At 47.1% G+C, this 23,834-nt stretch overlaps 1 protein-coding gene across 1 annotated transcript in view; it reads right to left on the reverse strand.

The window, feature by feature from the left end:
- Window positions 1-23,834, reverse strand: part of LOC138567571 (zinc finger protein 271-like) — a 359,962-nt gene that overhangs the window by 192,411 nt on the left and 143,717 nt on the right. The window contains exon 2 of the mRNA XM_069645925.1: window positions 19,514-19,640. Within this exon, the coding sequence (XP_069502026.1) occupies window positions 19,514-19,640 (127 nt within the window). The remainder of the gene's footprint in view (window positions 1-19,513; window positions 19,641-23,834) is intronic.

The following is a 23,834-nucleotide window of genomic DNA, read 5'->3' on the forward strand; positions in this document are numbered from 1 at the left end:
GGGAAGGGCAGAATGGGGATTGGGGATTTACCGCTCCGCCGAGGTCGGAATGGGGCGGTAAATCCGCCAACCCCCATGGCGCTATCGGCGGCTTTCCGCCATGCTTCGCGGTGCATTTAGCACCGCGAAGTCCGCCTGGGTCCTAATGAGGCCCATTGAGTTTAACTCCTTACTTTCAAATCACACAATGTTTACTTGTAGAATCAAGCACAAGCTTCTTTATGGTGTTTTAAGAGGCTTTTCCAAAAAGAGGTGTGCGCAGTCTAGGCGCAGTTGTTGACCCACACGGTCCACCCATTACAGGTCAGTTGCTCCTTCTTCATAGGCTTATACTCTTTCCACATCCTTATAATGCTTTACAATTGTTGTTTTGCCATCATTCGCTTGTTGCACTTTCTCACTCTCATGGCCCTTGCCAATGCTTGTTCTCTCAAGTTACACAGTTCCTTTATGGCTCTTGTGAATGCGTGTTCGCTCAAGCTGCACAGTTTGCAATTATATCCTTCGGGCTCTTGCCAATGTTTGCACAGTTCCTTTAACTCGTATGATTCCACAAAACAACTTCCATTCATAACGGTATTCAACCGTTTCTGTTTTCATTTGAATCAGTATTCAAAATTTAAAGTACTTTATTTCATGTAAATCCGTATTCATTATACTTGCTTTCATTTAAATAGGTTTTCAAAATACTTGTTTTCATCAAAGTGCATGCTTTCATTTAAATTGGTATTCAAGATACTGGTTTTCATCAAAGTGCTTTGCTTTCATTTAAATCAGTATTCAACAATTTTCTTACAAGTTTTACATGTTCGTCTGCTGTCCCGGTGTCTCCTTCTCTAGACAGACTCACTGGTCGGTACTTAAAAAGCTTGAGGCGAGACTTACGGCACTCACAGACTCTCTCGTGCTCTCGTGCAACTCCTTGCATGGCCTCGGCAGAGGTTCTCCGTGGCTCTGCTCCCACCAATGATGCGTCTCTCGCAGCTCGTGCCTCAGTCAGCAGCTTCTCCTGCTGACGCAGGTTCCTCTTCCGTACTCTGTCACCGGCCTCCAGCTTCTTTTATCTGCGCTTCCCGCTGCATACGCTCTGCATCTTCTCTGGTTCCTCGAGCACTCCGTCTGCCATGCCGTCTTCTCTGAGAGGTCTGCTCTTGCACAGCATTCCCGATACCTGCTTCCACATCTGCCTTCATGGACTTCAATCTTCCTGTTTTTGAACCTCCTGCCAGGTTCATTGGTCACAAAAAGACTAGGCCACTCATTGTTGGTTTGGGAGTTCTGTATTACTCTCGGATGGCTCCTCCTCGCCCCAGTACCTAACTGGTGTTTGTATGTGATTGCAGTAATAAAGAGAGGCTGTGTGTTCCTATTTGGTCTCTTCCTCATCCCAATATATACATGGTATGTTTTAGGGAATGATTTACAGGAAAATTAGGGAAGGGATTGCCAACAGCCTATAAAGGCTTCATGGTGAAAGGGAAATGGCGATACCATGTCTCACCTAAAGTTGCCTCATCCCCACTCCCCAAGTCTCCTCCACCCTGATGATCCTCCATCTCATATCCACCCCCAGGCTCAGGATCTGATAGCAACAGCCTTTCCCTGGCCACCTGGGAGGAGGATATATTGGGGGAAGAAGTGAGGATACCCTCAGATTCCTAACACAACCCTCTACTCTAAACTATGTTATCCACGACTGCAAAATATCCGGAAATGTTATTTCAACATGAAGGACCGTGATAAAGAAGAAGGGCAATGAGGGGGGAATAGAGTAGAGGAGAATGGCTAGAATGCAGGACTATGATCAATGAGGTCTATTGCAAAGGAGGACTAGAGAGATATACTATGATGAAGAAGAACTAGGACAAAGGACTATAATGATGCAGAAGGACTATGACGAAGGACCTGGATGAAGGACAGTCGTAGGAGGAGTATGAAGAAGTGCTAAGATGAAAGAGAAGGCCTATGACAAAGCACCATGGTAAAGGAAAATGAAGGAGTAGGATGAAGCAGAGCGACTACGTTGAAAACATTTCATGAAGGGCTATGACGAAGGTGAAGGAAAAGGATGAAGGAGAGGGGGTAGGATGAAGGACTTTGAGGAAAGCAAGACTATGATGAAGCCCTATGAGTAATAAAAAGGACTGTTACTAGGAGGAATCACCAAGACAAACTAGAAGGATTACAACAAGGGACTATGAGAAAGTAGTATGACAAAGGAGAAGGACAAAGGACTATGATGAAGGGGAACAACCATAATGAAGGATTATGATGAAGGTCTATGACAGAGAAGGGCTATGACGAAGGACTATGTGTGACTTGAACGGTACCCTTGGCTGAGTCCCCCCTGTGCACACGCTCTCCTCACCTGAGCTTTCCGAGTCGATGGTATCTTGCAGGCCTCGACGTGCCAGGTAGTCTCTCTCCTTTTTCTGGTGCGTGGGCTTGTCACGGAGAGAAGCCACTGTGGCCGCTTGGTGAGAACAGCGGCACAGTGACCTCCTTTCCGGAATCAAGCCAGAAAATACAGGGAAAAACCCGCAAGGGAAAAAAAACCCTGATAAGAGGTGTCAAGACTTGTCTCAGAAGGCCAGTTGTTCACAGATGAAGAAGGAAGCGGAGGATCTCCAACACTGAGGTAGTGGCCCTCAAAACGTCCAAGTCCAATGGTAGTACTAGGCCATAAGAGCAGTCGGAGAAGTTAGCAACTGACGGCTGAGGCGGAGGTAGCAAATCTTCCAAGAAAGCACTGCGGGGAAGCACGGGAGAAAACCCCACGCTGTCTGGACCCAAAAGAGCAAGGGAAAGAAAGAGCGAGAGAGAGAGAGAGAGAGAGAGAGAGAGAGAGAGAGAGAGAGAGAGAAACCGACCGCCGGAGAAAAAGGCACAGCTAGCGCCGCCCAGGGAAGGCGGCGGAGAGAAACGGAAAACAAAAGTGCGGTGTTCCGGGGACAGGAACACCGGAGAAAGTAACCACGGAGAAAACTCCTCAGTAATTCCAAAGCGGGGTGCAGAGGAAGAGCGAAGGACCCAAAGTTGAAAGGTAAACAACAGAGGGGGTTGCAACGCAACGACCTGCCGGGAGGCGGGGATTTAAATACTCCCGGCAGCGTTGCGTCCCGCGTTTGGAGCGGCGGCAGAGAACACAGAAAAGGGACTAAAGTACCCTTCCTCTGCGTCTCCTCAAACTCCAACGCGGAAGAAATCGCCAGTCACGGCGATGGCCGCAACTACGAGTGACAGTATGCCCCCCCTAGAGTGCAACCACCCAGGCTTACCCGGGTGCAAGCGATGGAACCTGGCCAACAGCTGAGGGGCATGTACTTGAGAAGCTTGCTCCCAGGAATCCTCTGATGCCGGGTAACCCTTCCATGACAGGAGGTATTCCAACCGACCACGAAGAAATCTAGAATCACGAATGGCAGAAACTTCGTATTCTTCCTGGTCGGCTGCAGTGACAGGAAGATTCCGGTTGAGAGGCCGGTGATGTGGATCTGAATAGTAGGGTTTAAGAAGAGAGGCGTGTAAAACAGGGTGTATGCGTCTGAGAGATGGAGAGAGTTGTAGACGATAGGCGACAGGATTGACCTTGGAGAGAATGGGGAAAGGTCCTAAGAAACGTGGAGACAGTTTAGAAGGTCTTGTCCATCTGGGAAGGAATCTGGTGGACAACCACACCTTATCCCCAGGTTTCCATGAAGGTGCTTCCCTGCGATGTTTGTCGGCTTCAATCTTATTCCGCTGTCTACTATTCACCAAACTTAGCAATGCATTGTCCCTGGCCTCCTTGATATTTCTTAGCACCTCTTCAGCAGTTGGAGAGTTGGAAAAACCGGGCACCTCGGGTATTAAATAACGCGGGTGAACGCCGTAGGTACAAAAAAAGGGGAAAGGCCTGTGGCAGTGTGTCTGGAATTGTTGTAAACAAATTCCGCACTAGGGAGTAGAGAGACCCAATTCTCTCGATGCTGGGAAATAAAACATCGCAAGTACTGCTCCAGGGTTGCGTTGAGTCGTTCTGTTTGGCCGTTTGTCTGTGGGTGAAAACCAGAGGAAAGGACCCTTTCCACTCCCAATCGAGTACATAAAGCCGTCCAGAATTTGAAAATGTTCTGGCTTCCTCGATCGGATATTATCTTGTCGGGGAGGCCATGAAGCTTGAAAATATCTCGGGCAAATGTTTCTGCCATCTTGGTGGCAGAAGGGAGTCCCGGAAGAGGAGAGAAATGGGCTAACTTGGATAAAGCGTCCACCGTAACCATGATACATGTGCATGACTCAGAATCAGGAAGCTCCACTATGAAGTCCGTGGAGATGAGTCCCCACGGGCGAGTCGGCATCTCCACTTGGGTGAGAAGTCCTAGGGGCTTCCCCGAGGCATATTTGACTCTGGCACAAGTCGGGCAGGTCTTTACGTAGTTGAACACGTCTCTCCTGATGTTGGGCCAAAGAAACGACCTCGAGATAAGTTTCAACGTACCATTTCCACTTCTGTGTCTGCCTAGACGTGAGTCGTGACACCATTTTAGGACTTTCCGGCGCAGCGACCCTTCAGGGATATACCACCTCTTCCTGTAGAAGACCCAACCGTCCTTGATTTGGAAAGGGGAATCAGCGGAAAAAGAGATATGAGGAGCCTCTTGTGCGACAGCAGCCTTGACTTCCTGAAGGAAAGAACCCACCGTGGCTAGGATCCGATTTCTGTGGAACAATGGCTCAGACTTGACAGCTACCGTTTCCAAGTGAGAATCCTTGCGAGACAAAGCGTCAGCTAGACGATTGAGAGACCCAGGGATGTACGTGATTTGGAAGTCGTACTGCGAAAATAGGTAGGCCCATCTAGCCTGCCTGGAGTTCGAACATTCCATGTCCTGTAAGGCCTTTAGGTTCTTATGGTAGGTGCGAATGAGGAACCGATGACGGGCACCCATGCCTCACAAGCCAACTTCATTGCCAATAATTCCTTCTCCAGAACTGAATAGTTGAGTTGGCTGGGAGAAAGAGTCTTAGAGAGATAGGCGACAGGATGCTCCACCTTGTTGATAGACTGAAGCAACACAGCTCCGACAGCTATAGCGGAGGGGTCCGTCTCCAGAATAAATGGAAGAGTTTGGTTGGGATGCTGCAGAATCGGGGCAGAGCAGAAGAGGGTTTTCAGATGACAGAAACTTCCTTCCGCCTCAGTGGACCAGGAGAAAGGATAGGCCGTCTTCTTGAGTAGACGGGTGATGGGAAACACCACTTCCGAAAAGTTTGGAATGAATCTCCTGTAGTAATTCGAAAGACCCAAGAACCTCTGGACCTCCCGGACGGATGTCGGGGCCGGCCAGTCAAGAATAACGTGCACCTTGTCAGGATCCATGGCGATCCCTCCTTCTGACAGAACATATCCCAGATAATGTACCGAAGGTACAGCAAATCTGCACTTCTCCTCCTTGACCAGTAGATTGTTTTCCTTAAGACGCTCCAAAACTCGTCGTACTTGTTCAATGTGTTCTCTCATGTTAGGGGAAAAAAACAAGATATCATCTAAATAGATGATGACAGAGATGGAAAGCATGTCAGAGAACATTCGGTCCATGAACCTCTGGAATACCGCTGGGGCGTTCACCAAACCGAACGGCATAACCTTATACTCAAATAAGCCCAGAGGAGTACGAAATGCGGTTTTCCACTCGTCACCCTTGGCAATCCGCAACAGATGGTATGCGTTGTGAAGATCCAGTTTGGTAAAGACTCGAGCACCTTGCACCGCCTCAATAATGTCCGTGATAAGGGGCATAGGATACCGGTCACGGACTGTCACTGTATTTAGGCCCCTGTAGTCAATGCAGTGTCTAAGGTCGGTGGAATCTCTTTTCTTGATGAAAAACAAAGGGGCTCCTGCTGGAGACTTTGAAGGTTTGATGAGACCATTCTCCATGTTGGTATCCAAGTATCTCCGAAGAACTTGTCTCTCGGTTTGGGTGAGAGCGAACATCCGTCCGAATGGAACCAAGGCATTGGGCTCCAGATCGATGGTGCAGTCCTCTGGCCGATGGGGTGGAAGTCTGGCATGGAGGCACTCCTGAAAAACCTCTGAAAACCCAGAGCAGAAATTGGGTAAAGCATGGACACCCACATGGTTGTTGGGAAACACTTTGACTGGCTGAAGATCAGCTCGACCTTCCAGTGAAAAACAGTTGGTTGCGCAATACGGGGAACTGAAACGTATTTGATTCTCGGTCAAGTTAATCAGAGGATTATGTCGACGGAGCCATGTGATGCCCAAGATGATGGGGAAATGGGCAGCCCTGATAATATCAAAACACAAAACTTCCTTATGTTGGTTGATCGTCAAGGAGAGATCCTCAGTGGTATGGGTGATGGGACCTGAAGACAAAGGCGAACCGTCCACACCTTCCACCTTCTGATCTTCTGCCCGGGGGATCCGACGGAGACCCACCCTGTCTGCCCACAGGGTGTCGACGAAGTTCCCTGCCGCGCCACAGTCCAATAGAGCCAGTGTTTCCACCTGATGGTTTCCGAGGTTGAGTTGTACTGGAATGACCATCAGCCTGGAGTCCTCCTTAGATTCGGAAGAGGTTACTGACAGAGAGACATAGGGACGATGAAGTTTGCTCGAAGACCCTCGGTCGCTTGTCCCTACTGACGCCGAGGGTAGTCGTTTCCCAACTTCTTGCTTGGCAGTTCTGTACAGTCTTTGAGAAGATGTTGCTCTGATCCGCAGTAGGCACACAGCCCCTTCTCTCTTCTGCGACGTCTTTCAGCTGCGGACAAGGGCGCCCTGGTGGCACCAATCTGCATTGGTTCTTCGGTAATAATGTTAGTAGAGCGACCAGGGAGAACGGGTACAGAGGGGTCTAAGGTATAGCCAAGAGTCCTTTGCTTACGACGTTCGACTCGTCTCTCTTGAAGGCGATACTCAATATGAAGGGCAGCAGAAAGCAGATCTGAGAAAGTAGGAGAACGAGGGGATCTGGCCAACTCGTCTTTAATTTCCTCCTTCAGTCCTCTTCTGAAAATGGCATACTGCGCTGTTTCGGGCCATCCTGCTCCGGGTGCTAATGTTTTGAAAGAGGAGATGTATGACAAAACGTCTAGCGAGCCTTGTCTGACATCCAACAGGTCTTCGCAGGCTGTAAAAGAGAGCTCTGGTCGTTCGAAGGTCTGCCTGAGAAGATTCTGAAACCCCGAATAGTCCTGCAGAATGGCGTTTCCACTAGTCACCAATGGGGTGGCCCAGGACAGAGCGTTTCCAGTCATGTTGGATATTAGGAAACCCACCCGGGCCTGATCTGTAGCAAAGGTATGGGGTCTGAATGTGAAATGAACCAAGCATGCTTCAAGAAACTCCTTCACCTTCTTGGGGGAGCCATCAAATTTCCCAGAGGACAGCGCCATGGGTGGCAATTCCGAGGGAGTCGGTTCCCTAGCCGCAACCATTTGTTTAAGCAAAGCGTTCTCAGATTTGACACCTTGTAGCTCCTGGGACATGGCCTGGAAAGCCTTCCACAGCTCTTGGACCTGTTCCTCAGCTGACATCGTGATACTCTTTGGCGTTGCAATCTGTGACTTGAACGGTACCCTTGGCTGAGTCCCCCCTGTGCACACGCTCTCCTCACCTGAGCTTTCCGAGTCGATGGTATCTTGCAGGCCTCGACGTGCCAGGTAGTCTCTCTCCTTTTTCTGGTGCGTGGGCTTGTCACGGAGAGAAGCCACTGTGGCCGCTGGGCGGCACAGTGACCTCCTTTCCGGAATCAAGCCAGAAAATACAGGGAAAAACCTGCAAGGCAAAAAAAACCCTGATAAGAGGTGTCAAGACTTGTCTCAGAAGGCCAGTTGTTCACAGATGAAGAAGGAAGCGGAGGATCTCCAACACTGAGGTAGTGGCCCTCAAAACGTCCAAGTCCAATGGTAGTACTAGGCCATAAGAGCAGGCGGAGAAGGTAGCAACTGACGGCAGAGGTAGCAAATCTTCCAAGAAAGCACTGCGGGGAAGCACGGGAGAAAACCCCATGCTGTCTGGACCCAAAAGAGCAAGGGAAAGAAAGAGGGAGAGAGAGAGAGAGAGAGAGAGAGAGAGAGAGAGAGAGAGAGAAACCGACCGCCGGAGAAAAAGGCACAGCTAGCGCCGCCCAGGGAAGGCGGCGGAGAGAAACAGAAAACGAAAGTGCGGTGTTCCGGGGACAGGAACACCGGAGAAAGTAACCACGGAGAAAACTCCTCAGTAATTCCAAAGCGGGGTGCAGAGGAAGAGCGAAGGACCCAGAGTTGAAAGGTAAACAACAGAGGGGGTTGCAACGCAACGACCTGCCGGGAGGCGGGGATTTAAATACTCCCGGCAGCGTTGCGTCCCGCGTTTGGAGCGGCGGCAGAGAACACAGAAAAGGGACTAAAGTACCCTTCCTCTGCATCTCCTCAAACTTCAACGCGGAAGAAATCGCCAGTCACGGCGATGGTCGCGACTGCGAGTGACACTATGATAATGGAGAAGAAATAGGATCAAAGCCTATGACAAAGGACTTTACAAAAGGACTAGAATGAAGGACTATGACAAAGAAGGAGGACCTGGACTAAGGAGAAGGACCTGGACTAAGGAGGAGGACCGGGACCAACGAGAAGGACTGTGATGCAGGACAATATTTCAAGATTATGATGAAGGACTATAAAGACAGAGGACTAAAACGAAAGCAAAGGTATATGATGAAGGGCTATGACCAAGTACAAGGACTACGATAAAGGACTATGAACAAAGACTACGATCAAGCAGTGTATACCCACATTTCACTGAATACAATGTTACCTAAGAAGATTTCACCACATTTATTTCACCGAAAATGGTAAGTAAAGTGGTATATGTATAGTGCATAATAGGTGGGGTGTCGGGTAAGGGTATAAGTTAGGGTAGGAAGGGGTGAGCGGAGGATGAGGGGGTCTCACCCTGCATTATAAAAAAAAGTAGAAAAGGTCAAAAGTTCATTTCCTTTTTCTGTGAAATAAATTTGGTCAAATCTCCATTAGGTAAAATATTTTCGAATAAATCATCTACATCCATAAAGCGGTATGATGAAGGACAAAGGAAAAGGACTAGGATGAATGACTGATGAAGGAGAAGGACTATGACGAAGGACTATGAAGAAAGAGGACTAGGACGAAGGACTATGATGAAGGAGAAGTACTAAGTTGGAGGACTTTCATGAAGGGCTATGATGAAGGCAAATAGATATGACCAAACAGAAAGAGCAGGACCTAGGAGAAGGTCCAAGAAAAAGAAACATGAAAAAGTACTATGCCAAAGGACAAGGTTTATGATTGAGAAGTACCAGGACAAACGAGAAGTACCATGACGACAGACTATGATGAAGGACTATGACAAAGGAGAAGGGCTAAGGCAAAAAACGATGGACTAGGATGAAGGTCTATCATGAAAGAGGAGGAATATGATGAAGGACTATGACCAGTGGTCGAAGTGTACGGAATTAATTAGTGGAATTATGTTTCCTGCTGGCCTGTCCCCACTGCCCACAAACCCCATCTCCACACTCCCTCCAACACGCAATGAGAACCCCTAAACAAATGCACCTGCTATTTAAGGGAATGTTCAGTACAGTGAACTGAAATGCAAGTTTCAACTTCTTCCTACACTTTTATTTTAAAACTAAACCATTCCGGAATTGTTTCTTTTTCAAATAAAAGTATAGAAACAGTCAAACTTAATTAAAACTTAACTAAAAAAAAGCATAGGAGCACCGCACACAACCGCTTCCGCCCACTTCGACCACTGACTATGACAAAAGTCAATGACTATGATAAAGGAGAGTAACTATGACAAAAGACTATTATGCAGGACTTTAATAAAGGAATAGGACGAAAGACTATGATGGAGTATGACACAGGGGAAGGAATAGGACAAAGAACTGTGATAAAGGCGAAGACCTTGGACAAAGGATATGGTAAGGAAGAAGGACTGGCGAAAAGGAGGGTGCAGAGCACTATAATGAAGGAGAAGAATAGGACACAGGACTTTGCTGAAGGGTAAGGACTTGGACAAAGGAGAAGGGCAACGATGAAAGACTATGGTGAAGGAAAAGGGTCAGGTCAATGGAGAAGTGCTATGATGAAGTCGAAGGAATATGCTGAAGGAGAATGTCCATGAAAAGGGACTGTAATGAAGGAGATGGACGAGGGCAAATGAGGGCTTTGATGATGAACAAAGATGAGAGGGAAAGAACAGGACAAACGAGAAGGACTCCAATAAAGGTCTTTGACAGAGATAGAATTATGATGAAGGTCAATTACAAAGGACTATGACAAAGGAGAGGGACATGGACAAAAACATGGATGAAAGAGAAAGAATAGGACGAAGGACTACGATGAAGGAGGAGGAGTATGATGAAGGCCAAAGAGGAAAGACGGGGATGAAAGAGCATGATGAAGGTCTATGATTAAGGAGAAGGACTAAGGTGAAGAACAATAATGAGGGGGTTGGGAGGTTAGAGCAACTTAATGAAAATGTAACAGAAATAAAGGTTATTTACTTGTTGGGTCCAAACAATAAAGTCTCTGGGTTCAATACAAGTATTGGTGTTAGTTTATCCTCAATCCAGGAACCCTTTCCGAGATGCATATTCATTTCTCAGTCATTGGGATTTCAGTGGACCCACACTTCTTTCTTGGTTCTTTGGTCTGTAAATGCAGGTCCCTCTGCCTCTTGTCCTCAACGCCTGGGTGACTCATTTGGGTGTGTGTGGAGGCTGTGTGTCTTCAGGATCCTCCTGGATAGATTTCTCCTCTCTTCCCTTAGTGCCTCCTTCAACCACCTTCTGGCACTGTTCCACCTCCTCCAAAACCCAACTGATGTTTCACCTCCCCACCCCTATGCTCTTCTCAACCTCCTCCTTAAAACTTGTGATGTTCCTTCTCACCTCCTTGCTCTTCTCCACCCATTCATCATCCCTCTTAATGTTTCTCTTTCCCACCCCCTTACCTTTCGTCACCTCCTCTACACTCACCTTACTCTTCTCCACCCCTGTCCCTCCACTCTCTGGCCACCTCTCTCCAGCCTCACCCCTCCTGCACTCACCTCCAACATTCTCGAAACTGCTCTTACTCCTTCAAAGACTCACATTCTACTTGAAATAGGTGTTCTTCTTATTGATGCCTTTTCGGATTAGGAACAGCTGTGGAACACAATTACTCTCCCGCAAGGATGGGCTCTGTGATTTTGGCTGAGAGGAATCACATGGACTCCATGATCAGGCACTGTGTAACATGGTGAGGTGTACCAAGCCAATGTTAGTCTCAGCCATCATCTTAGATTCTTGCTTCCCTGTTCTCACTCCACGGATTTGAGCTCCTATGTAGATTCTACCTCACTCGTCTCCCATCAATGCCTTCACTTCTATGGCTGCTGACAGAGCAGCAGAGTCTTTCCCCATGGGAGAAGCAAAGCGAGTAGGGGGATCGCTGACTATTATGTTCAGATTTGTACTGCAAGGGTGAATGTATGATTAATATTGCATATATGTTTTGATCTACATTGCACTGCATGGATAACTCCTGGTGTTTTTCCTCATTCTGGGATGCACTGCACTGTAAGGGAGGATGTATTCTCATGTGGCCACGTTTGACAATGTTTACACCGTAGGATTGGCAGGTCTTTCTTAAGGTGATAAACCCTTACCCTCTCACTGCGGTACAGTGGGGTAGGCCAGGGATCCTCCCTGTACTGCTGGCAGTCTAAGCATCACGTAACAGCTGGTGGCACATGATTCCAATGGCCTCCTCACCCTCTGCCAAAAGGGGAAGGAAGTGGAATTCGCCACCCATGCCAACCAAATAATCTGCTTCTCTGCACCATTTCTCTTCTGTCTCTTCTCTGCATCAATGTGTTGGTTGCACAGTGCCAGCAAATGTGCCAAAGTCAAAAAGGAAAGGTTGCAATGACTTTATTCATTCAGTAACTTTATTTCGGCTTGAAGCCATAAAAGTACATCTTGGCAAATCCAAATAAAAGTGAAACAAATTAAAAAAAACTTTCACCATATTACAATTGTGCAAGTTACTATAACCCTAGGGATCACCTATTATCCAACAGACTTATCTATTCTGGTGGAATTGCCCATAGGCATTTCCCCCAAAAGTACTACATTGGTGCCAGAAATCACAGGACATTGTGGCCTAGTTTCAAAGGAGTTATCATCGTTGTACATGGGCTGGGCTCTAATTTGTATCCCACTGTTTGGTGATAACAATGTAAAATATACACTTGGTCACTCTCTGCTGACTGAATTCAACCGGTAGGGAGTCAAAAGCGCTTTCATCCTGGTGGTGCAGTTTAGGATGGCCTCACAAATCAGGGAGAGACAGCCACAAACTGCACAAAACCAGTGGATGCATTTATTTGTAAGTGCTTCCCTGGATTCACAATGGTTAGGGGCCAGTTTGGGGACCTTATGAATTGAATTGATATTTTATTTCTATCGTGCTCACACACAAGTGTTTCAGAGCATGACATGGCAAGGGAGGGGAACAGGGGAAAACAAAACAACGATCTTACTAGGCCCAGTGACATTTAGAATGTGCAAGTGCATGAGAGCGGGGGAAGGGAAAAGTGCATAGAAGGGGGGAGAAGTGGAAAGCAAAGGAGAAACAGATAAATAATAAATAAATAAATAAATAAATAAATAATAAAGGCAACAAACAGTGGTAGTGCAGCTAGCAAGTGGCAAGTGCTGGGTTTAAGGCAGCAGACAGGGTAGGTCTGATAAGTGCACGAAGAATAAAGGGGGGGACTGTATGGGTACAGATACAGACCCCAGTGCAAGGGGTGGCCCGGAGGCAGTGCAGGAGGGTGGCAGGGTGAGCAGGTACCTGGGCCCGGAGGACAGAGGGTGGCCAGGTGCACAGTGCCAAGAGAGAACAGATCAGCAGGGGAGAGGGGGAGCAAAGGCAGAAGCAAAGAGGAAGGTCTTGAGGTGCTTCCGGAACTGGAGATGGTTCACCACAAGTTTTAGAGTGGCGGGGAGGCTGTTCCAGAGAGAGGCCCCAGCTGAAGACAGATCTACCCCCAGCTCATTTCTTTGGGAACGACAGACCCTGAGGGAGTTAGAGGTAGATGAGCGAAGAGCTCGAGAGGGGAGGTATTTGCAGAGGGATAGCTGAAGGTATTTTGGACCCAGGCCCCAGAAAGCCTTTTGGGTAATGCAGAGGGTTTTGAATTTAATCCTTGCATCCACTGGGAGCCAATGGAGAAATTTCAGAGCTGGAGAGATACGATCCCAGGGCTTGAGGCCAAGTCTCGCAGTCCTGTTCTGGATTAGTTGAAGAGGGCGAAGAGTAGAGGCAGGTAGATTTAGAAAGAGGCTGTTAGAAGAACCAGAGCTTGGGGACAGTGAGCTTCTGGGGGAAGGAGAGGAAAGGCAGAGTACCTCTGAGGAGGTGCAGTAGGAAGTTTGACTTTTTAGAGACATCAGAGATGTGGGCGGAGAAGGAAAGTGTGGAGTCAAAGATGACCCAGAGGTTCTTAGCCTCGCAGGTGGGGGTAGGAGGAAGGCCAAGGGAGGCCAGCCAGAGAGTGAGGGGAAAGGATGGTGAAGGTGTGCCGATAAAGAAGATCTCCGTCTTGCTGGCATTCGGACAAAGATCATTGGCGGCACACCAATCTTGAATGGCAGTTAGGAAATCAGAGATGGGAGAGGAGGTGGCCGAGGGCAGCCTGAAAATGAGTTCAGTGTCATCAGCATAGCACTGGAAATTGTAGCAGAAAATGGCAATGCAGTGAGCGAGAGTTGCCAGGTATTGGTTGAAAAGCCAGGGCGAAAGGTTAGAGCCCTGGGGAACACCACAGGTAGAGAGAGAGATAGAAGATAGGAAGGACCCAAGTTGGACCTGGGAGGGTCGATCAGAGAGGAAAGAGGTCAGCCAGGCCAGAGCCTGATCAGTGATACCCAGGTTATCACAGAGAGGGTAGAGCAGATTGGTAAGGTTGACCTTGTCAAAGGCAGCAGAGAGATCAAGTAGGATGAGGACAGAGGGAATGTTAGAGTTAAGGTTGGAGAGCCGATCTTTCTGTGCTTCTGGCAGCTATGAAGCCAAACTGGTGGTCATGGAGACAGCCAACAGAATCAGAATCGGAATGAAGGTTAAGTTGAGAGATGGACAACTTTTCCAGGAGTTTTCCCAGAAAGGGAGTAACGGAATTTGGGCAATAGTTAGCCGAACAAGAAGGATCAGCTGTGGGTTTCTTGAGAAGAGGAGTGCTTCAGAGGGGTGGGGAAGGATCCTGAGGCAAAGGAGTGGTTGCAAAAATCAGCGAGGGTCAATGTGGTCCTTGATGCAGGAATAATACCCACCTATACTACCTCCTTTTGCCTTGCTGTTCGTCTGAGTTCTAGAGAAAGTACCATAGGGTAGGGAATTGGGTGTCACGTAGCCAGCCCTACTGTCTAACTTACCAGTCTTATGGTTAGTGTTTGATACGCGATCTGCACCCAGGTAAGGGTCAGCGAAAGTGGAGGTGCTGTGGATTTTATTAAGCTTGGGATAAGATCAGTGGTACCTTGAGGGATTGAGGGTTGGAGCCAATTGTCCAGTCGGATATTTTCTGGCCCAGAGCTCTCTCGGTTACCACAGGTAAACCACTGCCCTGCCGTATTAGTGGGTGTTGTATTTATACAGGCATCAGGGTTATGGACTACTACCTCTGATAGTTTCTGAGCCCCCCATAACCCTCATAACGCCCTCCATACTGGGTACTAACTCCCCCTTGGTTTCCCCCCTTCTACAGGCTTCAGGGAGTGATAATAGTAGTTCCTTTAATGGGGCCAACCCAAACAAGACAATGGGCCTCATTCCAGGTTTGACGGTCCGGTAACAACGGTACCGGTAAGCTTGCTGGTACAGTTGTTACCGAACCGGCAAACTACGAGTTCTGCTCGCGGGTGACTTTTCGCCGTCCAGGTTTGACCTGACGGGCACAACGGCAACCGCGAGCAGACCATGTCAGTTGTACCGGCACCATTCACGAATGTTGCCGGTGCATCCGACCTCCCCATTCCCATTTGAGCCCTATGGGGCTCAAATGGGAATGGGGATCATTTTCTACCGCCGCCAAGGGAATGAGCATTTACCGGATCCGGCGGGGCCGGAATGCCCCGGAAATTGGACATTGCCAGGCATCAGTAAAATTCCCAAGTTCTGCGGCAGCCTGCCGGTTTTACCGGCAAGGCTACCGCCGAACTTGTAATGAGGCCTAATGCTGCAATTGCATTTGTACCCGCCGGCTGCAGGTGCCCCCTCGCCAGCTGGATCAGAGATAAGTAACACATATGCACTGGAGGGGTATGTGGACAGGGGGGTGGCTAAACAACATAGGGCTTTTGTTAGCACACAAAACACATCAACACAGTCCCTATATTCGCCTCCCCCATTTTCCATCTGTAAAACAGATGTTTGCAGCCGGGATTAGAGCCGACGTCATGGGCTCTAGTTGTGAACCCTGCGTGGATACGATCACATCGTCTGTACTGATTGCATTGGGGCTTTTGCTAGCCAGTGACACCCCACCTTGTGGACCCCTCTGTAGTCAACTATGGCCCGGTATTACGAAGAGTCTCATCTGTGATGTCTATCACAGACACTGGTTCAGCTTCGTCCACAGTGTTTGTGGCTAGAGAAAGGTCAGAAGTATCAGGGGTGGCTGCCACATGCTTGTCAGGTGTCAGAGCTGTGGGAGATGTAGTGATAACGACAGTGTTATTGGCTCCACCAATAACCAGGCAGGTGTTGGATCTATCTGGGTTGACCTGCAACCCACTGGGCAGGCCACAGGAGATGTTAAACTGATTATAGTTGTAACGTTGTCTATGGCGTCTAGAACCTGGCATTTGGGGCTGGCGGTGATGGCGCTGTTATAGATACATGTATTGTCCTTAATGTCTTTGTACCCTGTGGGTCCTGATTGGTGGGGGCATTTATTGCGCCATCTATCATGCTGAGGAACTGGCTTATTTTATTGATCTAATGTTTGCTTCCCCTGCAGATCTTGCCATGCGATCTGGCAGTTTCTTAGCAGCCCCAGGTGGAGGACGTTCTATGGGAATTTTCTGCTTTAAAATCAAGATCTTTCGCTTTGGCATTACGTGGCATGACATGCTGAGGGGGCTGCGTGAGTGGTAAAGAAATCCTCTTGGGGATTAGATGAATGATCTTGTTGGGGGGGGGGCCTAGAGCGGGGTTAAGACAGAGTTGTAATGACAGGCTTGACTTCTCCCACGCCTAACCACTCATCTGTGCAGCCACCTGTGAGCATTTTTCCCTTGTAGGATATTTTTCCATGCCGTACTGTCCCCCTTTAACGCTGATCAGCCGCGGCCTTTACCCGTGGGCTGTATTCGAGGCTTGGCCACCTGGAATTCTGTATGGTGAGCCCCATGAGACAAACAATGCAAGACACCCGCACCCGTGTAATTTAGCAAACTAGATGGGTAACAAACACCAGTGTTCAGAAGCGGCTTACCCACAAGAAACCAATCTTTCAGATGACAGGATAAGAATGGGCGAGAATCAGGAGCCGAGGGGCCACAGTTTCAGGCACCAGCAACCACTCACATGCAGGAAGCAAACAAATCCTTGAAGGGAGCTAGCACACGATCTTTACAACAGCTGCTCCGAACCGCAGCAGCAGCCCTTTGCCGCTGCAGGGCTTCCTGCAATGACTTTATACAGTAGAGGGTAAATCTAAAATTTCTTTAGTGAATGCCAGTCCTGGTTCCCTCTCAATAGAACTGGTTTTGGCAGGTCTGTACCCAAATAGATAACACAGTTCCATTCATCCATATGCACAGTAAGCAATAGAAAGTAACAAATAATAGTATGTGGGTAGCAGAGAGCATATTAGATACACTTGTTATCTTTTGAAGGGAGCATTGGAGATGCTGGAGTCATTCTTGGAAATCCTTTAATGAGCAGCCAGGTCTATATCTCCTTTCAGCATGGGGGTAATGGGAGTGATGAGGACAGATGGGGGCATGAATTTAGAGAGCTTCCCAGGAAGAAGGGATGACGCACCAAGCGGTACTGCCAGAGAATGTTTGGTGTTAGCAAACTCAACATCGCCATAGGAAGAAATGTGGCTCCAAAAATCAGACTCAAGGGCCATATTAGCAGACTTGAGGCCAGGGCCAGATGTAAGACAAAGGGCCCTATAGCAAAGAGTGGGAAATGAGCTCTGGCTCCGCAAGGTATTTAGATGGAACAGGTGGAGTTCGACACTGTTGACAGTTGGTGCTTAGAGGCCTAACCCTTCGCATTTAAACATTGATTTGTCATCTACCCATTAATCCTCCAAATGATGACAGCATTAAAGGTTAGTTTCATGGTTAAAAACTTATTTCCTAAAAAAGAAAAGACTTGCTCACGACTTTTAAACAGGCACACATGCTGATTAAAATATGAGGAGCTGCGTGGTGTCAAAATGCATTTTTGCACTTTCTGTCCCTTTTAAATCATTGACATATCAGAAAGGAGCTGATAAATGGCCTCTCAGTTTCATAATTTCATGTCCATGTTCAGAGGCTTCCCATGTTCACAGTGCCTGTTTAGGCGGTACAGGGGAAACCATTAGTCATATTATTATAAAAGTTAATATAGTTTGGTATGCATGCTGGAATGTTGGATCAGTTAGTACTGGGCGAAATGGGAATTTGGATTTAAAATTAAATAAATACAGACTATATATAAATAGAGCATCGTTGTTGTTGGCAACAGCAAGGGCGAGAGAAAGCCAACTGGATGTGGCCTACAATCAGTACTGCATCTGTAACTAAATCTTAGAAGAGGGAGGTCACAAACAAAACTGACCACACCTCTTCACATGCCATCTCAATTTACACTAACTTTGAATGAGTTCTGAGTGCAAAAAGCTGACTTCTACTCGTCAAATCATATGGCAAGTCAATGTGGTAATATACAAGAAACATTTCTGGGAACATTTTGGGAAAAACAAATATGATGAATTATTAAAGAGGTCAAGGACACAACAGATAAGGCATATTTGGAAAACAAATACAAAATGCCCATGTTTTTACTGAGAAGAGCATGGGAATAGGTTGTTCCTTCCAAAACGGCTCCCTGTGAACTGAAGTTACCTATTAGTGAATCTCAGGTTTCCATAGAAAGAAGAAGAGGTTGCCAAAACCAGACTGGAGGTTCCTAAAGATAGATTTAGAGCTTGGTTTCTTATATAAAATGAACAAGTCTGCATGACAGGAACAACACTGGCGAAATACAGCTAACACAAAGAGTAAGGGTATGTATGCTCCATTTCCCCCAAGTAGGCCATACACAGCAACCATCTAGCATCAAAAAGGATGCAGTACAGATTTAATTTATGAAACCCCAAAATGTTTTCCATTTCTACATGCATTATACACTCTTCATGATGCAATAGATTTGGGGAGAAAACATAACATACTTTTCATTAATATGTAGGCAGACACGCCAGAATGGTATCATTATGTTTTTAAAGTCAGAGTATTGGGATAAAGTAAGCAGTTGTCCATTTACATTATTTTAATTTTACATTAATGATCACAGACCAAAAAGAGCGCTATGGCATGAGGTTGTTTTAATTTATTGAGGATAAAGGAGTGTACGTTGCAGGGCTCCCAAAACTGCATTTACTTGCAATTAAGAAAAACCATTACAATGAAGGCACATTCACAGCAATAGCAAATGATGTTTATTTTCCTGTTTCAGTGTCATCCGAAGAGCGGGCATTAGTAAGTTACCAATATATTTTGTTGTTGTTATTTATTAATTTATATTAATTATATTGATGTTTGCCTCTTTTAAAAAAAAAAATACATGTTGTGAAGTTTTAGCAGCTGCCACTGTTCTGTGGCCATTAGTGGACCAAGGCTGCAATGAGAGCATCTCTAGGGGCTATGCATATATTTACATTGAGAGATGACACTTCATTAAACTATGTGCAGGCTTGAGGTTCTCTCTTTGGGCAGTTCAAGGCCCCAATCAACAAACTGAGGTTCGACTTGAGCCCACTATAACCAACAACTGTACGTTTTCATAGATTCAATTGGTCGAACTTCGTTTGGGAGTATTTGTTGCTCCAAACAGCAGCCTCACTGCCCCTAAGGCCAACTCAAAGTTATAATGATTAACTATGAAGCCTCCATTAGAGAAAACCAGAGTTCATATAGCCATTGTAGAAGCCAACACAGATATAATCAAGACCGAGTCTCCTGTGGGCAGACATTATGCTCCAAGGGGTAGACAAGAGGCTTCTATAGAAGAGGAAGAAGTAGGTACATGCAGAAAAAGTGCAAGCGTTATAGCATTTCTGTATACATCCCTCCCTTCAACAACCGTCATCCATCCGTTCACCCGTCCATCTATTCATTGTCTTTCCCCTCTTCCACACATCCATAGTATCCCACCTACTCGCCTTCGATCCCAATCTCCAAGCACATCAGGGCATGCCTTTCCTCACCTAGTGATACCAGCATGTCATAGTTCTCCTTGGACACTTCCATGTACAGGGTTCTCTGCCACAGTTCCAAACTGTTCCACTCGTCTTCTGAGAACTGCACCATAACTTCGTCGAAGGTGAGCGGCACCTGCGGAGAGACAAGAAGTCAGGATCTTCAAAGTGGGTGCTCTGCACTGGCCTTCTCTGAGGAGTGGGACATGTGAAAGAATGAGCAATGCCCACCTATGTGCATAGAGAGGAAGGGGCATCACAAGTAGGATTTCCAGGCAAACAAAAAAGGGTTAATTATTGGGAGCAGAACCATATGACACATAAAATAGCTGGTGGGATTGCAAAACAACAACATATCTGAGGAATACTAACCTTTTAAGCAAGGAAACTGGTGTGGACTACTGTGAATTCAGAATATATGTATTTAGATAATTGTGAAGTTGCAGGAACAATACTCTGCTTGATTATTGTGACTTTGGCCAACCCACACCAAGATTTAGTCTTACGCCTCCCATCAAAGCTAGTTTCGGCCCATTTCTGGATCTAGGTGGGCCTAATCTATTTCTCAACCTTTCCTAATTAATTCTCCTAGTGCAGTAGTCAGACACCGCTTGGGCTTGGGGTGTGATCAAGGTAGTGTCAAAAGCACGCCAGTATACACTATGCCCCCTATATTCTGCACTCCTTCCATTCACTAGGAGATAATGAATGCCTTCTAATATTTACAACACCTTTTCTGTATTTTTTTATCAACATTTATCCATTTATCCTTGTGTATCACACCACATTTCAGGAAATTAAATAAAACATTTAGAAGGGGGAGTGGATGCAAATAAAATATAAGTCTTGGAATTATATGTAATAAACGAGGATTCAAATTGACTATCGATCTTTAAAAAAGGCAGGAAATGTGTTGAAAGATATAAACACTTGCCAGAGAACCACATGCTTTGTAAAAGGCATCATTCAAATTGGGCTAAACTTAGAGTATATTGCAACTTAAACAGCTGATTCCCTGAGAATGAAGCTTCCAGGAATGGCAATTATTTATTGTCTGTCAAAAATTTGTTAAAGGGAAAGTTCACTCAAAAATGTTACTGTCTCAAAAGATGGGCCATAATAAAAAATGTACATACAAAATATTTTTAAAGAAAGTTCCTTTGTAAAATTTTGAGCAAATGAGGCTCAAAGTTTTGTCAAGGGGCATCCATTTTGTGTAATAATCAAGCAAAAGCCCCCTACTGGGAGTGTTTGCTTACTGCTGCCAGAGAGCAGAGCTCAACATGGAGAGGAGGCTGCTAAGGTGTTTACAACTGCCTTGAATTTCATTTTACGTTTTCTGTGCTCCCCAAGCCCAAGGAAGCACAGAAAACGTAAAATGAAAAGCCCAGCAATTATAAATACTTCGCCGGCCGTCGGCAGAGTTTTCATAATTGCTGCAACTTTCTTTTCTAGTTTTGCTGAGCACGGGAAACTGAAAACTAAAGTCACGGGAATTATGAAAACTCTGCCGGCGGGCGGCAAAGTCTTCATAACTGCTTGGACTTTCTTTTTAAGTCTCCCAAGCTTCCCTAGGCTCGGTGGAGCCCGGGAAACTTAAAAACATGGGCCTCATTACACAGTAGGCGGTAGGGATTTAACGTTACCGGTAATGAAATATCGGTAACGTTAAATCCCCATGCGAATCACGACCTGACACACCGCTATTAGCGGCACCGCTCAGTACGGTGCCACTAATAGCGGGCAATACGTGTGCGCGCGACCCACCATCCCGTAAATTACGCCATGCCACTATTAGCACAGCATCACAAGTTGAGCGGACACGCCAATAGCGGCATGGTAAAGCCCCCCAAACCACTTACCGCCATGGCGCAAATACCGGTATCGCGAACCACACGTTAAGAGAACTGAGCAGTGTTCCCACCTGCCACAGGTGGACACAATCAGCACAGGTGGAGGCAATGGAGACTGTGGCAGCTCAAAAGGAGCACACCACACCACTTCACACACCCCTTCCAACACCAAGATGGTTCCAATACTAGCAGCATTACATGGGCTGGAGGACATGATTGCAGCGCTGCTGCAACAACAACAGGCAGCACAAAGAAGATGCAGGGGGAGGAGGAGGAGGGCAAGATAGGCACAGCAAGTACCACCACGGCACCTAATCATACCACAGAGGCACCCACCAATCCCCAGGATCAGAGCCAGTCCATTTAACCTAAACCCTGAGCAGATACACACCCTGTACCGTCTTGTACCGGGATACTATCACCAGCATCGTGGACATGACACACAACGACATTGTGAGCCTCATAGACATCAGAACTGCCATCCCCCCTCTACTCAAGGTGGTGACTGTGCTCCACTTCCTGGCCACAGGCACCTACCAGCATACAGTGGCCCAGATGCATGGCATCTCCCAACCAGTATTCTTACACACGCTGAATCAGGTGCTTGATGCCCTCCTGAAGCATGCACCTGAAAACATATCCATGCCACGGACTGCCCAGGAGATTGCAAACACCAAAGTAGGATTCTATTCACTGGCAGGCATCCCAAGTTGCATCGGGGTCATCAACTGTACACATGTGGAATTGGTGGTCCCACATCGCAATGAAGTGGTATAGCGAAACAGGAAGCAATTCCACTACATCAATGTCCAAATGGTATGTGACGCCAACAAGATAATCACACATTGCTGTGCCCGATTTACTGGATCAACCCATGACTCCATGGTCCTGCGGAACTCAACTATCCCACGCTACATGGAGCGACAAACCGCACAACGTTCGTGGCTACTCGGTGAGTAGCAGGGCAAGCACATGGCAGTGTGATTGGGGGGAGGAGAGATACATACTCCAACTGGGTGTGATTGGGGAGGGAGAGGTACATACTCCAACTGCGTGTGATTGGTGGGGGGGAGAGATATATACTCCAACTGGGTGTGATTGGGGGGGGGAGATACATACTCCAACTGGGTGTAGCTTGTCATCTGTCTGGGAAATGCACATAAAGATGTACGCCAATGTCCATCTGGGAAGGCCGCAACGTACTAGAGATGAACCGACATGCAAGTATGAGCTACACTACACACCAGAAGGTCCAGGTCTAGTAGCATCAAACATCCATTCACATACACATTGCACAACATTGTACGCCACAAAATGGCCAGATTCCATACGTGCCATGAAGATAGTCGTCCGGAATCAGTCCAGCACAACATCAATAATGCAATGTGCCGTATGATGCATGCAAAAGGATCAGCCCTAGCCATACACATTGCATTTCACCACGCACCTTTACCACCATTGAAGTGATGCCTCACTGCATGGCAACATCTATGTTGGAATGGCAGTACAACAACAGTGAGGAACAAAATCTGCCTGGGCCCAGCAACACCTAAGACCTCGCCTCACCCAGGACATGTCAATTACTGTTGTAGACAGTAATGGGGCATGTCTACTTGCAGGGTCGAGCTCACCCTTGCACATTGCTGTCACACGGACCATCTGCATGTATGCCATTGACTGTGTACTGGAATCACTATGCAATGTCAATTTGTGTGATATGAACAGGCTGCTCTGTAGGTGAACAGTAACAGGACCCCATTCGTTCCCCCATACAGGTGATGCGGGCTATCCCCTGAAGAGCTGGCTCCTCACACCTGTACAGAACCCACAGAACAGGCACGAAGAGGAATACAATCGTGCACATACCCGTACCCGCATCGTGATCGAACAGACTTTTGGCCTTTTGAAATCACGGTTTAGGTGCATTAGCAGGTCTGGTGGCGCTCTCCTGTATGGCCATGAGAAAGTGGCCAAGATCACCATGGCATGTGTCATGCTGCACAATATGTGTATCAGACGGAATGTGTCACTGCCCCATGACGTTGAAATAGAAGCACCTGATGAGGATGATGAAGCTGATGAGGACGGAGGCGAAGGGGATGCAGGACATGCAAGAGGGGATGGCGAGGAGGGACGTGCTGTGAGACTGCATCTGATCAACCAAATATTCTGAGGGACATGTTTTGGTACTGTCACATGGACATGGGTAGTGATGCACTGGTGTATGTTTAGAAGTACGCAATGAACACTGTCTCCAATAAAGTACACAAACACAATGAAGATTCCCAAGCCTGTGTTTTGATTAGACACCAGTGTATTAAGTAACAGAAAGATGAAAAAGTGCATGTCCCCAAACATCCCACCACCCTTCCCCTCAGCCCCCACAACAGACCCATAACACCCTTCCCCCACGCCTCACAACAGACCCATAACACCCTTCCTCCCACCCCCCACAACAGACCCATAACACCCTTCCC

Source organism: Ambystoma mexicanum, chromosome 2p, assembly GCF_040938575.1.
Source record: "Ambystoma mexicanum isolate Mex_15411 chromosome 2p, UKY_AmexF1_1, whole genome shotgun sequence".
NCBI lineage: Eukaryota > Metazoa > Chordata > Amphibia > Caudata > Ambystomatidae > Ambystoma > Ambystoma mexicanum.